The 15931-nt window shown below is 41.6% G+C and overlaps 1 protein-coding gene across 1 annotated transcript in view; it reads right to left on the bottom strand.

The window, feature by feature from the left end:
- Positions 1–1782: 1782 nt before the first annotated feature.
- The window catches only part of LOC122794919 (NACHT and WD repeat domain-containing protein 2-like), a 1236179-nt gene continuing 1222030 nt past the window's right edge, over positions 1783–15931 (bottom strand). The window contains exon 30 of the mRNA XM_044063511.1: positions 1783–3282. Coding sequence (XP_043919446.1) covers positions 3017–3282 — 266 coding nt within the window. The 3' untranslated portion in view covers positions 1783–3016. The remainder of the gene's footprint in view (positions 3283–15931) is intronic.

A 15931-nucleotide genomic window follows, 5' to 3' on the forward strand; every position in this document is an offset into this window, starting at 1 on the left:
AATAACTGTAGCTGTTCTCCATTCCTCAGGAACAAACCCTGTAGTTAGGCTATGACTGAAAAGGGTACTTAGTTGTGATGCTAGTTCATGTTTTAGCCTGTTTAGAATAGACAGCCTGGGATGTCATCTGGTCCCATAGAGGCCATGTTCTTTGCCTTGGACAGGGCTTTGAGGACCTGCTCTTCAGATATGTAAGGTGGTGGGAGGGAGATTGGGGGAGGGTTTGTTGTATGTTAGGAGGGTATGAGGGAGTGAAATTTTCACCAGACCTATCCACAAGCAGGTACACTATCTCTGTGGGGTCAGTGTGTGTGATACCGTTGGCCACCAGTTCTGCATATGCTTGGGTCCTACCCTTTAGGTTATGTATGTAACTGTAAAAGGCCTTATGACTATCCTTGGCAGTAGTTGCTAGATTTCTCTCAAAGTAGCTCTTGGAGGATTTGACAAGTTGTCTTATTTGTAATCAGTCAAAAAATAGCCAGCAGATTTACAGTTATTGATAAAAATCATGGGAAATAGGGCTAATAAACCCAGATGGCATAGCCTTTTGGACTCAAAGGAAAGGAAATGGATAATTAAATTAGGTGCATTATTTTCACCTGGATTGAATGAAGATTTGTAAGGAACCAATAGTTGTTTAGCATTCATTTATGTGTATGGTATTTAAGGCACTATATTTTTGGCATTACCTTAAACACTGAAGAAGGCTAAAGTTTATTGGAGCCGAAACCAGTCTGTTTCTGTGTGCTTTATTGGAACCCAATAAAGTATTACAGTTTGCCATTGTCTGCTGGGTCGTGCAGGTTCTGTATGGGCAGGAAGCTACTTTTTTTTTTTTTTTTTTTTGTTTTAAGTTGTCTTATTTGCCTGTTAAGGCTGAGGAGAGTGATTTTCCATTGTTGGGTCCTTGTCTTTGTTTTCTAGGAAAACAACTTTTTGCGTTTATTGTAGAGTTTGTTGATGTTGGAAGTGTCCAACATGGCAGCTTGATTTTACTTAGGGTTCTAACTTTGATTCTATCTGGTACAGCAGAGTTTATACAATTATGCAAGTGATTGTACAGGGCTTTAGTGTAAGCTTAGGCATAGTTAATATTTTCAACTTGGGGTGGGGTTTGGAATGCATCTATACCTTCACCTAGGAGGGTACAGTTTGTCTTGGTGAAGTTTTTTTATCTGATTTCGCCCTTTGTGAGTTCAGGTGTTAATGTCCATTTGAAGGTGACTGACTTGTCAGTTTTAACTGATGAGGGTCCAACAGTTGCAAGAGTGCACCTATTTGACATGTTGGTGAGGATCAGATCCAGAATGTTTGCTCCTCATCTGGGTATGGATAATTTGTTCCAGAACATTTGAATTCACAAAGTCAAGGAACTTTTGTGCTAGTGAGTCTGGGTTAGAGTAGATTTCCCAGTTTATGGTGGGATAATTGAAATATCCCCATAGCCAGTGTGTTCAGTAAAATTTGTATTGTCTTCAGTTTGGTTAAGTAAGCTTCATGGGTGTCATAACCCATGGAGGGGGATCTATAACTGGCTAGGACTTTAATAGGGGTCTTACCCACCGTAACCTGGACCTGGAGTAACTCCATGGAGTTGTCCAGTCTAACTAACTAGATGTTTTCATATATGTCTTATTTAGTATAATTATTGAAACTGCAGTTGTTCTTTGTATTATTTTTAAGGATTGCAAATATATTGTTCTTAAAATGTTTTGTAATACTTTGGAGCTTTTCTACCAAGGCCTCCACTGAAAATGAGCTCCTAACCAATCAGACTTTCCTGGTAATCACGTCAATAAATAAATAAAAATAAATCACATTTTTATTCATAGTAAAACAAGAAAGATTTTTGTAGCTTTCACTCCAGAATGACAACATAGACCTCCTAAGCTTTACTTTTGAGATTTATATGCCATCATCCAGTTCAGATTTGAGAAAAACAAAATGAAAAACACACAGGTACCTACCCAACTGTTCATTATGTTTTATATATTGTAACAACTCACATATCAATATATAAAGTCAGGTTAAGTATGTTCACCTATGAAACAAAGAAATAAGGGTATTACTGCTTCCTTTAAAATAATTTTACTGATTCATTATTATTTTACTACCCTGGAATTGTAGTTTACAGCTGTCCTTTGACATTAAAATTTATATCAGCTGAAACTGTGATATTCTGAGCAGATTATTACAAGTTAGTGGCATGAAAGAACACCTGGAGTACATGGAATCTGAAGAAAACAGTTTCTTACTCTTTGAAATACAAAGTTTTCCAGGCCTACAAAAGAAAAATCCATGATGCTTATGTATTTTTACAATTGCATATTAATAAAGTTAATTTACAGTGGGAGATCTGCAGTGCTAAATGTGCAAGTATATAGTGAATGTGATTTTATCAGCTATTCACATTTATGATTTATAGTATATTATTTAGGTGATTACCTTGTCAATAAAGTGACAATCTCTACATTCTCTGACAAAGTCTATAGAGTACTGTAATAACTTGCCCTGGACAATCCATGCTAATCACAATAGCATTCCTCTAATGAGATGTAACCACTTTCATACAGGTGTTTTAAAAATAAAATAAAAGAAAGTCTGCCATCAAATAAACATTTGAAATAATGTTTTTTCCTGAGTAGTTACTTGGTCATTTCTAAGTGAGTCATCTTATTTTTCAGTAGTCTGTTTGCAGCAGCATAAGAATACATACACATGGTTATGCAGTATAATTGTAATGCATAACTTGTTTTGAAATATTTTTCTGTACAGAGGAGTATTTTATCTTCCTTGAGTACAAATGTGTGCTAAATTCATGCATCTGAGACCATTATCAATACAGCAATTGAAAGTAAACATGACAATTATTTCCCCTCCCCACACATTCTGTCAAACAACCTTGGAAGATACAACACAGTTTGTGCCTTTGGCATAGTGCAGAATTTCAGTTTCTTCAAACAAAAGCTCAGTGCCACGTTGTCCTACTGTAAGCAGTGATCCATGAGTGATTTTAAACTGTTTGTGTAGGGTCTTGATCCTCTGTTTCTTCCTCATCTTCACTACTGCTTGACTGTTCCCCAAACATATTTGTTCCTTCAAGATTTATCCTCACTCCATCCTGTGAAGTTAGCTTTAGTGAGATCAGAGCAGAGTTATCACTCATACCAATGAGAACTGTATATCCATCTGGTGTCAGTGACAGACACCTGATTTTGCTGTCAGGAGTGAAGACAGACAAAACGGTGCCAGAGATGAGATCCCAGAGACTGACATCACCTAAGAAAATATTAAAGTATAAAAAAATAAGTACTAGTTATATGCTTAATCATAAGTTTCAAATCTGGTAATATTCATGCAAACATGACTTTGGCAGAAATATTTTTCTATGTTTGCTTACAAGTGTAAAATTCATAAAACACAGAAAGAAGCTTAATTCATAGGATTATAATAGGCTGAGATGTAGGAAAAGCAGTTTAGAATTAGTGTTGACAGATATAACAATGCTGAAATGTATGGAGATCTTAAATTAGAAATTATACCATGACCCCCCATTAATATTCCAAAACGTGCACACTGATTGGTCAGCGTGCAAGTTGTAAATCGACTTATACTAATCGAAAAAGGTCTGGTCACCCGGACTTTTTCCATTAGTATAAGTCTCTTAAAACACTGTCTTGCTATGTTAAAAGAGTTTAACATAGCGACACGGGTTTAAAAAAAGCAACGGAGATCTCCGTTGCTTTTTTTAAAGCTGTCTCACTATGTTAAACTCCTTTAACATAGCGACACAGTGTGTAAAAAGCAACGGAGATCTTTCTTTCTCCATTGCTTTTTTTTAAACCTGTCTCGCTATGTTAAATGGGTTTAACATAGCGAGAAAGCTTTAAAATAAGCAACGGAGATCTCCGTTGCTTATTTTAAAGCTGTCTCGCTATGTTAAACCCATTTAACATAGTGAAACAGTAAAAGCAACGGAGATCTTGCTTTCTCCGTTGCTTTTGCCACAACTCTGATGTACTGCGTAGGCATGCGCAGTACATCAGAACTGCCGCGGATACCAGACAGCTGCGGAAGGGCAGCAAAGAGGCATTATACAATGCCATTATTTAAGAAAAGTAATTATTTCTTTTTTTAAATAATGTCATAGTATAATAGCAATAACCCACTTCTGGGTGTGGGTAATGCATTTACCACGGTTGTCTTTGTTTGGTCTCGGGCTTCGCCCTCGGGACCAAACCATGCCAACCGTGGGTAAATCCCGCATTACCCACACCCAGGCGTGGGTTATTGCTATATTAAAAGTTTTATGCCAGCTTGGAGACCATATTAGCATATGCAGCTGGGCACCTGAAGAGTGTCATTGCGATCCTGGGAACTATGGAACCATGTATGGGATTCAGAAAAGCTTACTGCAATATGGAAACTTTACCTCAGAAGGTTTCCTTATTGCAGTAAGTCTGACCAATTTAGAGACCCCTTTCCTGCTACTGTTTTCCCCTGGCAGGGGCTATAACATGGAAAGCAATTTCATTGGCGAAACCAAGGTCAGTTGCTAATGCAAATTAGCGTGACAATCACCAGTGGAAATAGTGCCACGAGAGGATTAATGCAGTACAATGATTCTGTGAATCACTCTAACAAGTTAATTTCTTCACAAGGAGGAAAAACTTAACGCTGTCAAAAAGGCGGTGTTCACTCATTCATCCCTATAGGAATGGTCATGGCTTGTACAATGACTACTAATAGGTATCAATGAGCTGTGTGTGTGTGTGTGTGTGTGTGTGTGTGTGTGTGTGTGTGTGTGTGTGTGTGTGTTGAAGCATGCAAGTAAGAGTGTGTGAGAGAGAGTGCTTATGTAAGTATGAACAACGTACAGTGGTTTCTTTGAGGATTCTTGGATGTTTCTGCATGTGTGTGTTTTTATGTGTGTGTCCATGCCTGTCTAAAGGATCATGAATGTAGATATTTATAAGTGTGTTTGTGTGTATGTGTGTCTGTTGGAACATGCATATTGGTTTGTGAGTGAGTGTTTACTTGAGTATGAATAACTGTATAAGGGCTTATTTGTGGCTTCTTGGGTGTGTGTGTGTGTGTGTGTGTGTGTGTGTGTGTGTGTGTGTGTGTGTGTGTGTGTGTGTGTGTGTGTGTGTGTGTGTGTGTTTATATGTTTGTGCACATATTGGGGATGCCTATGCTACCACTCTTCACTGCCTGGTACGGAGAACACTAGGGCAATCATGTCTGAAAGCGCAGTACTCAGTTCAGAGACAAAGTAATTAGCTGCAAATGAGGTGTTTCTCTGCATAGCTTTACCTTGTATCATAATCAGAAATTCTGCCTGTAATACTAATTAACTAGCCCACTCATCCAATTAGAGTGGTTGGTAAGAATCTTTATGAATTCCAGGGTAAAAGTGTGAATGGGGAAATATAGGCTAACAGCAAAAGACTGTGTGAACGACCTGAGATGTACCTCTCTGGGCTACATGAAAAGAGACATGGAGGAGCTCTCATGTAGCTCAGGCAGGTATGACCCTAGCCCTGAATAGCATCCTGCCATCACCCAGAATGATACCACAGTACAAGCAGAAAATGATTGACTTCAACAATTGGCTACATTTCTGGTGTCATTCTAAGGGGATCCAGTATCTGTCTGCCTGGGATGACATGACTGACAGACCTTGGTGGTGCTTTCCCAGAGATGGCCTGTATCTGTTACTTCTGGGATTCTGGATACTGGCTAAGGCGCTTGCCACCCCTATAGTGCCTTTTTTAGGCAATATCCTGATGTTAAAAGTACCATCATAACTGCTACAACCAAATGGAATCTGAGGGTTATGCTATGCAACGCTAGAAGTTTGAATCTCAAAATGCACTCACTCAAAACCCTCCTTAAAATGGAGAACATTGATGTCTGTATAGTAACTGAAACATGTTTCAAGGCTCCAGAGAGCACCCCTGTGCTATCAGGGTATAATTCATACCACACCTTTAAACTCCAAATCCTGGACCAAAGCACTAAAGGCGGCGGAGTCTCCATATTCAGAAAGGGTATACACACCTCCAGACTAGTAGCACAACACAACACTTCGAAGATACTCCAAGTACAACTAACACTGGGCAGGACAGCAATCCAGGTGGTTGCCTGCTATAGGTCCCCCACCATGATCCAAGACTCCCACTTCACATTCCTAAATATCCTGGAAAATACCAAAATGCAACCCAACACCTTAATACTGGGGGACTTTTATTACCCCTACATAAACTGGGAAAATTTCTCAAGTGCTAACTCACTTGCTCAATGATTCCTGGAATTCATAAATTCCAATTCCCTGGACCAACTTGTTCTTACCCCCACTAGGGGTAACAACATCCTCGATCTGGTCATAACCAACATGAGCAACTGCTGCTCTACAGCTGAAATTAACTTCTCCCTGGTCAGATCTGACCACAAGCTAATCACCATGGATATCCACATCCCGCCCTTTCCCACCGTAAAGGAAACCACTGTAAAAAACTTCTCCAAAGCAAACTTTGGGCTCCTAAAAACAAAGGTGGCAAACTTTACGATGCCCATACAGTTGGAAAATAGCTGCTTGACTGCTGAATCACACACCATTGTGATGTACGAACACATTCACATGTGCATGGATAGAGCCATCCCAAACAGAACCAAGACGCTTACCTCCAAAAAAGGAAGCCAATCTGGTGGTCCGCTACCATAAACAAACTCTACAACAGAAGGAATAAACTGTTGCAGAAAAGGGTAAAGTCCCAAGACTGGAAAAAAATCCCTAGCTAGCCTTAGCAAAAAATTAAGATACCTCATTAAATCCTCTAAAGCTAGCTATGAAAACAAAATAGCAGCAAATACTAAAGACAACCATAAGGTATTCTGTAGTTATGTCAAGAATCTTCAGGGCAACACTCAGGTCTGCTCTGTGCTACAGCACAATGCAACACATATACCGAGCCAGCTGACATTGCCAATATATTGGCTGATAGGTTCAGTGCAAACTTTACCCCCCTTTCACCCCCCCAAAAGGGCCAATCGCAATTCTCGAGGAGTGTCAAGTTCCTAATATTACTGCTGCTCAGGTTAAAACCGCACTGTCTAAATCCAAAAACACAGCTTCCATGGGACCCAATAATATCCCTGGATGCATCCTACATGAACTACAAAATGAACTGGCACCACACCCTGGCCCTGTTCAATCACAGCCTCACTTCAGGCTTTGTACCCACTGAATGGCAAATGACCATGGTCATCCCATTCCAAAAAGGGAGAGTGACTACAAACTCCAGAAACTACTGCCCCATTAGCCTGACTAGTCTGATATGCAAGGCTAAGGAGCGTATCATCGTGGACCTTATAAATAGGGATATAGGAAGCCTCCAAACTCTGGACCCCATGCAGTTTGGATTTGTGAAGGGTAGATCATGCCTGCTCAAGCCGGTAGACTTCTTTGAGTCCATCACCAGAGCTGTGGATGAGGGCAAGGTGATACAGACAGCCTATCTCTATCTTGCCAAGGCCCTTGATACCATTCTCCACTCGGGAATCATTGATAGACTCACTAATCTAGGCATTAACCACTATGTCACAAGGTGGGTTGCTAACTGGTTTACGGATGGAACTCACACTGTGAAGGTTGCAGACTCCAAATCGCACTACCGACTAGTCACGAGTGGTATCCCACAGGGATCTGTCCTGGGTCCCCTTCTGTCCAGCATCTACTTCTCAGAAGTTCAAGCCAACACAAAAGGATTCTGGCTGACCAAGTTTGCAGATGATTGGAAACTGGGAGCCATTATAGAATTCCCAACTGACGTAGACATCCTACAAAGTGGCCTCACTCACACCAGTGACTGGTGCCTGAACCGCAACCTTAAACTAAATGTGTGCGTCGTTATTACTGTGAAGATATGTGAAGGCTGCCAGCCTAGCCAAATAGAATTTTGTAGATAATTCTTGTCATTTGAAAATATTAATATAAGCCACAGGCTTATTCATCTAAATGGAAGAAAATGCAGTTAAATATGGAACTACAAAAATGTAACAACAGTGCACTCTGCTGTAGGAAGGCTGATAAGTCAAGCATTGTGTAATTGTTTGATGTCAAAACTCGGATCCGAGATGTCTAAATGAAGGAATTTTTCCTTTTGTTTTGAGGCCAGAGTTAATGGCTAGAATTTACATGTATAATTTATTTTATTGCTCTGGCTTCCTGACCAGCTGCAAGATCAAAAGTGCTATTAACCTATGAGTTTCTGTTAGCCTGGGAAAACAGAAAATTGTTAAGAATTATATAATGTGAAGCAGCACTGTGCTATCAATTTAAAGAGAGAGAGAGAGTCAGAGACCATTTGTCATTTGTCTTTAGAACATCCAACATCACCAGCACTGCTTTACTCTATATGTAAGTTTATTTTAGAAATGTGTTTTCTCTTAGATATAGCTAGGAAATGGGAAAATTAGATTAGTTGTTTTTCTGTATTGATGTCAGAACTTTTCTGCTGTATTATTTTAAGCATTTCTCTGTGATCTCTGAACTCTTGACTAGAACTGTGTAGTAAGAAGTATTGTCTTGTGTTTTTATTATTTATTAAATATTTTTAAACCTTTCAACTGTGGCTGTTTTGTGTAGAGATAATTTAAGCTCTTGAGTACATTGCATGTATATAGTGATACTGTCCAAGTCACTCCAATAAGCTTTGCTGTGCAGTCACACTTACCATTTGGATAATAATATTGCACAGTAATAATTGGACACCCTTTGTTAAGGGCCTTTTTAGTAGCTGATATTAGTGGGTGGTGGCAGCCGGTACTACTGTTTAGACTGAGCAGAAAGGGGGCACAGCTGGAGAATCTGTGTCCACCTTCCCCAGGAGTGTATGTGTGGTTGTATATAACTCTTATTTCAAAGTGTGTGTGTCAGCTACTTGGGCAGGGATACAAAGCACTGGTTGGACAGAGAGGGTGCTGGAGGTTTTAGCTTGCCCACTAGGTGGAAATCTGGGCCCTGTAGCTGTGCCAGTGGGGAGTCTTATTGGGGATCTGGACAGAAAGGGAGAAACCAGCCCCAGACTGACTGTGATCTCTGTGTGCTCTTAAGGGAAATTGTACTTTACTGTGTGTGTTTTTGTTATCCTTCTGAATGTGGACTCCCCTCACTGGTGTTAGTGGTGATGATTGAGGCTCCTTGATTGCTAGGCCAGTGCACGGTATCGCATATTAATTGTTCGGCAGTGGTGGTATATTCATACCACGTATTAAACGGTTGGCAAATACTAACTGGCTTGTAGTGGTGTGGGTAGTATGAATTCCTTTAGCTTGTGTACAGTGATCTCTGAATGTGTTTTTGTACTCTAAATCAGCCACGCAGTGAATACTCAAGAGTTCAGATCAAAATTGTTTTATTTCTTTTGTTAGCTTAGTTAGTCAGGGAGAGCAGACAAGCATATCAGCAGAGGAGTACGGAAAGGTGACAAGGAGCCAGCTGGCTGAGATGTGCTAGCTGGCTCAGAGTACGGAAAGCTGACAAGGAGCCAGCTGGCTTAGATGTGCCAGGCTAGGAGAATGGAGCATGGAAACCTGACTAAGGCAGACATGATTGCAGCTTTGGTCACAGCTGCATAAGAAGACAGCACTCAGGAGGATGATCAGACTGGCAGTGGAGGTGTACAAGACTCAGAGAATGGACAGCTCAAGCTTTCTGCAGCTTTCTGCAGAGGACTTAAAATCCATCTGGAGCTAAAGAGACTTGAGTTGGAGGCCAGGCATTTGAAACCAGAAGCAGCAGAGACACTGAGATGTCTATAGGTTGAGGAGAATGAGAAACTGCTTTGCCGGGAAGCTGAGGAGAAGGAAAGGCAGAGGCAGCATGAAAAAGAGATGCTGACTCTTCACCAGAGTCATAGAGGTAATGGGGAAGGGAGTAACTGGACTCCAGAAGCACAAAAGGTCAGTAAATGTCTTCCACAGTTTAAAGAGGGGGATAATTTTGATAGTTTCATTCATATATTTGAGAGGGTATGTCAATAGTATGATGTTGACCAAAGGCTCTGGGTACGGATCCTGACCCCCTTACTCCATGGTAAAGCTGTAACTATTTTGTCCACAATGTCTGATGTTAACTGTTTTAATTACACTGTTGTTAAGAATTGCTTGTTAGAATTCTTTAAGCTAACACCTGACACTTATAGGAAAAAGTTTTGTGTGCATAGAAGCAAGGCAAATGAAAGTGTGTGTGAATATGTTGCTGAGCTGAGCACTTGTTCTCATAGGTGGGTGAGTGGATGTCAGGTCACAACTGTTGAAGGGCTGGCAGACCTTTTGGTGAGGGAACAAGCCCTTAGTACTTTGCCTGAGAACATGAGGATCTGGCTAGCTGATAGACAATGTGCTACTTCAGATGAGTTGTGGAAGAAGGGAGACCTATACCTAGCAAGCAGGGCATCCCAGCACAGGAAAGGGACTCCAAGTACTGCTCATGGATCTAAAGGAACCCACGTTGGGCAGCCCAGACTGCCCCAACAGAATCTGTCAGTAGCAGGGGAAGCCACTAGTCCAGGTACATGTCCAGGACTTAGGGTTAAATGTTTTGAATGCAACCAGTGGGGCCATGTGGCATACAGATGTCCACAGAGGCAATGTGGGGAACAAAAGGTGAAGGAGTCAGTAAGTGGGAAAGACAAAATGCCAATAGTATGTTGTCTTGGGATAACAAGGGTATCAAACTACCACACGAAGTTATATCCTACTGCAGTGAATGGCAAAGAGGCCATTGCTAAGAGAGACACAGCCTCTGACATAACCATTGTAAAGCCTGCAATGGTTACGGAGGAGCAATACTTGCCTGGGCAGTCCACTCCAGTCAGAGCTTTAGGAGAGACCCCATTCCAAATACCTTTGGCTAGGGTTTACCTTGACTGGGAGGGTGGAAAAGGAAACCAGCAAGTAGGTGTGTGTTGAGGATATCCCTGCAGATGTCCTGATAGGGAATGATTTTGATAATGCAGTACAATGTGCTCATGCAGTTACATGCAGTCAGGCTTGTAGACAGGCATATGGGTCTGGTAGCCTGGGGGAGACCCAGACAGACTGCATACTTGCAGCCAGGACTGGTGAAGTGGTTACTTCAGGAAGGGAGTTACTCTGTAGCAGTGAGACTGAAGGTGAGCCACAGCTGCTTGTGGCTACTGATGTTCCCTTGGACAGAGTGACTGAGGCACCACTGTCAGAGGATGCCAGACTTCCTGCAGAAGGGGAGCTGGGAAGGGTTACAAAGAAACAGTTGAGACAGGCTCAGCTCTCAGACCCTACATTGCAAGGCCTGAGGCAGGTAACTAGTGAGGCACCTGATTCTCAAGGGAAGGGGGAATCTGTATATTGGTACAAAGGGTTACTGTAGAGAGAGTGGACCTCTGAGGAAGGGCTAGAAGGTGAGAGGGTAGAGCAGTTGGTAGTGCCTAGAGCCTACCATCTGGCGCTTTTAGTCACAACCCATGATATTCCCTTTGCAGATCATATGGACATAAAACGTACAAATAGACATATTATGCAGAAATTTTATTGGCCTGGAATTTCCACAGATATAACAGGGTACTGCAGGACCTGTGAGCAGTGCCAAAAGGTAGGCAAGACAGGAGACAAGGTGAGAGCTCCTTTGATGCCTTTGCCTGTGATTGAGGAGACATTTCAGATGGTAGTTTTGGATATTGTGGGGCCCCTGAGTACCCCAGTTTCCACAGGGAAAAAGTATATCCTAGTGGTAGATTATGTTACGAGATACCCTGAGGCAGTGACTTTGTCCTCTATTAAGGCAGAAAAGGTGGCAGATGCTTTGTTAGAGATTTTCAGCAGGGTAGGTTTCCCAAAAGAAATACTGACTGACAGAGGTGCTAATTTCATGTCAGACCTGCTGGCTTGTCTGTGGAAGTACTGTGGGGTGAAGCACCTGAAGACCACCCCCTACAATCCCCAGACTAATGGTGTTGTTGAGAGGTTAAACTCTACACTCAAGTTCATGCTACAGGCATTTGTGGACCAGTTTAAGAGGGAGTGGGACAAATATTTGCCCCATCTATTGTTTGCTTACAGAGAGGTTCCCCAGGAATCCACGGGTTTTTCACCCTTTGAGTTGCTGTATGGGCATAGGGTTAGGGGACTTCTAGATTTAATTTGTGATGAGTGGGAAGGTGAGTGTGAATCTCACAAGGAGTCTGTTGTGGCATATGTCCTAAATCTCAGGACAAGGCTCAAAGAACGCATGGGCTTGGCCCAGGAGAACCTGGCAGTAGCCCAACAACAGAGAAAGGTATGGTATGACAGGAATGCTTGAGGTAGAGAGTATGCTGTAGGGCATACTCTCTAGCTCGAGAGTATGCTGTAGGGCAGCAGGTAATGGTTCTCATTTCTGTCAGACACAACAAGCTGCAAGCAGCTTGGGAGGGACCCTACAAAGTGGTAAGAAAGGTAAGTGATGTTAACTACATGGTAGAACTGCTAGGCAGGAGGCAGGAGCATAAATTGTACCATGTTAACATGTTGAAACCTTACCATGATAGGGAGGCCCTTGTGCTGAGTATATGCAGTGGGTTGAAGGAGGAGTCTGAGGGAGATCCGGTGAATGATCTCCTTAGTGAGGCTCGGACTGACACTTCAGTGGAAGGGGTAGCAATGTACCACAAGCTATCTCCTACCCAGGTTAGAGAAATCTGAACACTGTTACTGGTGTTTGGGGACATGTTCACTGGGAAACCAGGGTGCACCCACCTGGTGTAGCACCAGTTGGATACAGGATCCCAAAAGCCTATTAGGCAAGCCCCTTATAGGGTGCCTGAGAGAGTCAAACAGATTCTGAGGGAGGAGATACAGGAGATGTTTATAATTAGGGGTAATTCAAGAGTCCAACAGTCCCTGAGCCTTCCCGGTGGTGCTGGTGCCAAAGAAGGATGGCAGCACCAGGTTCTGTGTAGAAATTAAATAGTCACACAGAGTCATATGCTTACCCCATGCCTAGGATAGATGAGGCCTTAGAGCATCTAGGTGGGGCTAAGTATCTTACAACTACTGATCTTGCCAAGGGTTACTGGCAGGTAACTTGACTCCCAGTGCTAAAGAGAAGTCAGCCTTTGTGACACCTTTTGGCTTGTATGAGTTCACAAAGATACCCTTTGGGATGAAAAATGCCCCAGTGACTTTCCAGAGGCTGGCAGATCATATCCTAACATCAGCAGGAGGGTTTGCCCTTGCTTACCTAGATGATATTGCCATCTACAACCATTCCTGGAAAGAGCACCTTCAGCATATCAGGGAGGGGCTGGGCAGACTACAGGGGGCAGGGTTGACCATTAAGCCCAGCAAATGTCAGGTGGGTATGGCAGAGGTCTCCTACCTGTGACAATGAGTGGGGAGTGGTAAGATCAGGCCAGAACCTGCCAAAGTAGAAGCCATTCAGGCATGGCCTGCATCTGTTACCAAAAAGCAGGTGAGGGCATTCTTAGGGACAGCAGAGTACTACATAAAGCTCATCCCCGGTTATAGTACCATAGTTGCGTCCCTCACAGACTTGACAAGGAAGAACAGACCAGATAAGGTAGTGTGGACCACAGCATGTAAGCAGGCATTCCAGAAACTTAAAGAAGCTTTGAGAGAAAGTTGTTAGCCAGTCCAGATAACAGCAAAGAATTTGTTGTGCAGGTGGATGCTTTGAATCATGGGGTGGGGGCTGTACTTAGCCAGATTTCTTCAGAGGGAGAAGAGCACCCAGTGGTTTTTCTCAGTCACAGGCTCCAACCCAGGGAGGAATGCTATGCAGCTGTAGAAAAGGAATGTCTAGCCATAGTGTGGGCACTGCAGAAACTTCAGCCTTATCTGTATGGAAGAAAATTCACTGTAGTGACAAATCACAATCCATTAACATGGTTAAACAGAGCCAGCCAGAAAAATGCCAAGTTGCTAAGATGGAGCCTATGGTTGCAAGCATATCATATGTCAGTACAGCACCATAGTGGGATTGGCAATGTCAATGCAGATGAGGTCTCAAGACAGGGATGGGGTAAGGTATACTCAGATAGACCTAACCCTCTCAAGCAATGTTTCTCAAGGGTCACTTGAAAAACTAGCTTGAGTTCTCTAGGGGGAAGACATGTGAAGGCTGCCAGCCTAGCCAGATAGAATTTTGTAGATAATTCTGTCATTTGTAAATATTAATATAAGCCACAGTCTTGTTCTCCTAAATGGAATAAAATGTTGTTAAATGTGAACTGCAAAAATGTAACAACAGTGCACTCTGCTGTAGGAAGGCTGATAAGTCAAGGATTGTGTAATTGTTTGATGTCAAAACTCGGAGCCGAGATGGCTAAATGAAGGAATTCTTCCTATTGTTTTGAGGCCACAGTTAATGGCTAGAATTTACATGTATAATTTATTTTATTGCTCTAGCTTCCTGACCAGCTGCAAAATCAATAGGGCTATTAACCTCTGAGTTTCTGTTAGCCTGGGAAAATAGAAAATTGTTAAGAATGATGTAATGTGAAGCAGCACTGTGTTATCAATTTAAAGAGAGAGACTCAGAGAAAATTTGGCATTTGTCTTCAGAACATCTAGCATTACCAGCACTGCTTTGCTCTATATGTAAGTTTATTTTAGAACTGTGTTTTCTCTTTGATATAGCTAGGAAATAGGAAGATTATATTAGTTGTTTTTATGCATTGATGTCAGATCTTTTCTACTGTATTATTTTAAACATTTCTCTGTGATCTCTGAACTTTTGACTAGTACTGTGTAGTAAGAAGTATTGTCTTGTGTTTTTATTATTTATTATTAAATATTTTAAACCTTTCAACTGTGGCTGTTTTGTGTAGAGATAATTTAAGCTCTAGAGTACATGTATATAGTGATACTGTCTAAGTCACTCCAATAAGCTTTGCTGTTCAGTCACACTTACCATTTGGATGATAATATTGCACAGTAATAATTGGACACCCTTTGTTATGGGCCTTTTTAGTAGTTGATATTAGTGGGTGGTGGTAGTTGGTACTACATTTTAGATTGGGCAGAAAGGGGGTGCAGCTGGAGAATATGTGCCCACCTTCCCCAGGAGTGTCTGTGTGGTTGTATATAACTCTTACCTCAAAGTGTGTGTGTCAGCTACTTGGGCAGGGACATGAAGCACTGGTTGGACAGAGAAGGTGCTGGAGGTTTTAGCTTGCCCACTAGGCTGAGATCTATTCCTCTCAATCTGAAAACATCAAAAATCTGGACAAGGCCCATGAAAAATAGGTACAAATCTGTATGCTGGTTAACATAAAATTTGCATACATAATTATGTAACCCCACCCACTCCGATGGAATTGTGGGATACCAGCTTTCAAATGCAAACTGAAGAACAGACAACCAAAATATGGCACCAGAGTCTCCCTACAGCCATTCCAATGTCCCATTACCTATTTCACCCCATTTACCATAAACACTAATATGCATACTGCTTTACTTCTACAATGATTATTTGAATTTTATATTTACATTTTATAGCACAATGCACAAACACTAATAGACATCTGCTAAACCAAGCAATACTATCTCACAATGAAAACAGCCTTAGCATTAAAACTTCTCAGCCCTTGAAACTCACACTCTTTGAAACATCATTGAAACCCACACCACATCCAAAGAAAATGCATCTGGCCAGTGGTAGATAAAGATTACCTTTGGGCTGTTTTCAAATCATAGACCCCTTGAACACAAAACAAAAACATACATGTGTTCTTTGATACACCTTCCTGAATTTATTAAATTATATTTCTTGTATAATACAGCACACTTGTTAGACTTAGAGCACATTTTAAATTTGTTTGAACATTTTTCCAGTAGGCAATGAAACAAAATGCATGAACCAATAATGACAAAACTGCCCAAT

The sequence above is a fragment of the Protopterus annectens genome, chromosome 2.part1 (assembly GCF_019279795.1).
Source record: "Protopterus annectens isolate FY-2018-M chromosome 2.part1, PAN1.0, whole genome shotgun sequence".
NCBI classification, from domain to species: Eukaryota; Metazoa; Chordata; order Ceratodontiformes; family Protopteridae; genus Protopterus; species Protopterus annectens.